Here is a 949-nt window from a genome sequence, read left to right as displayed (position 1 = left end):
TCACGCGCTACCATGACACCTACTTCATCACCGGCATCGTGAGCTGGGGCGAAGGCTGCGCACGCAAAGGCAAATATGGCGTCTACACACAGGTGTCCAAATTCATCCCATGGATTCGTGATGGCATCAAGGAACTGTTGAAGACAGGGGAGAGCAGCAGGAAGAAGAGACACCACGGCACCATCACACGGCTGTATCTGTGAAACATCTGAAACACTGAGCAGAGTTTAGTCTAATTTTGCATAACAACCAGAGGCTTCATTAACAGCTGCTGACTTTAGCAGCTACATTAGTGCTAATGGAGTTCCTCTGAGCTCTGACCTTGACCTCCTAAATTCCTTATTTTTCTTTAATTTCAAACAGATGGTTTCTATATATGTAGGGCAGCAGGAAGATCTATAAATTAAAACTGAATTTATTTTTACTTAAATATACTAATTCCAGTGAATGTTTTGTTTCAAGTCCTTTTAAAATCTGTCATTTTTTTATGTTCAGCTCTGTGATTTATTTACGAACATACGCTGGTCTTAAAAGACGTAAATTGTCTCATTAAAGCTGATTTTTAAGTTAGCTGTGCAAAATTTTTTCAAAGTGTGGAATTTATTTTGGTTTTCTTTTTTTATGATCAGTAGCAAAACCGAGCATTTAATTTGAACCTGAAACAAATAAAGTACTGAAGGACACACTTTGTAGGTATTTACTGAATATGACAAAAACAAAACTTTGGATAAAATTTAACTTCCTCCTTATTCTTTAAATTAATTTTTATCTCATATTACTGAAAGGTGGGTGATAATGATTTGTCTGTCTGTTAGCAAAATATCTCAACCACTGGACAGATGTGCATCTACACGTGCTTGTTGTTTAGAGTCAACAGGACTGAAAATGGCTCTTACAACTAACTGACAGTGAACACAAAAATCACTCAATCATTGTAAGACATAGAGCT

General features: G+C 36.9%; 1 protein-coding gene across 1 annotated transcript in view; it reads left to right on the top strand.

Moving 5' to 3' along the window:
* The window catches only part of LOC106511452 (coagulation factor X), a gene marked incomplete at its 5' end in the record, with an annotated part of 4,998 nt that extends 4,413 nt beyond the window's left edge, over positions 1–585 (top strand). Inside the window, 1 exon segment of the mRNA XM_014000207.1 lies at positions 1–585. Within this exon segment, the coding sequence (XP_013855661.1) occupies positions 1–203 (203 nt within the window).
* Between the last annotated feature and the right edge of the window lie 364 nt (positions 586–949).

The sequence above is a fragment of the Austrofundulus limnaeus genome, unplaced genomic scaffold (assembly GCF_001266775.1).
Source record: "Austrofundulus limnaeus strain Quisiro unplaced genomic scaffold, Austrofundulus_limnaeus-1.0 Scaffold2805, whole genome shotgun sequence".
NCBI lineage: Eukaryota > Metazoa > Chordata > Actinopteri > Cyprinodontiformes > Rivulidae > Austrofundulus > Austrofundulus limnaeus.
The sequence above is the reverse complement of the archived record's forward strand: the minus strand, read 5'-3'. Positions and strand labels throughout refer to the sequence as shown.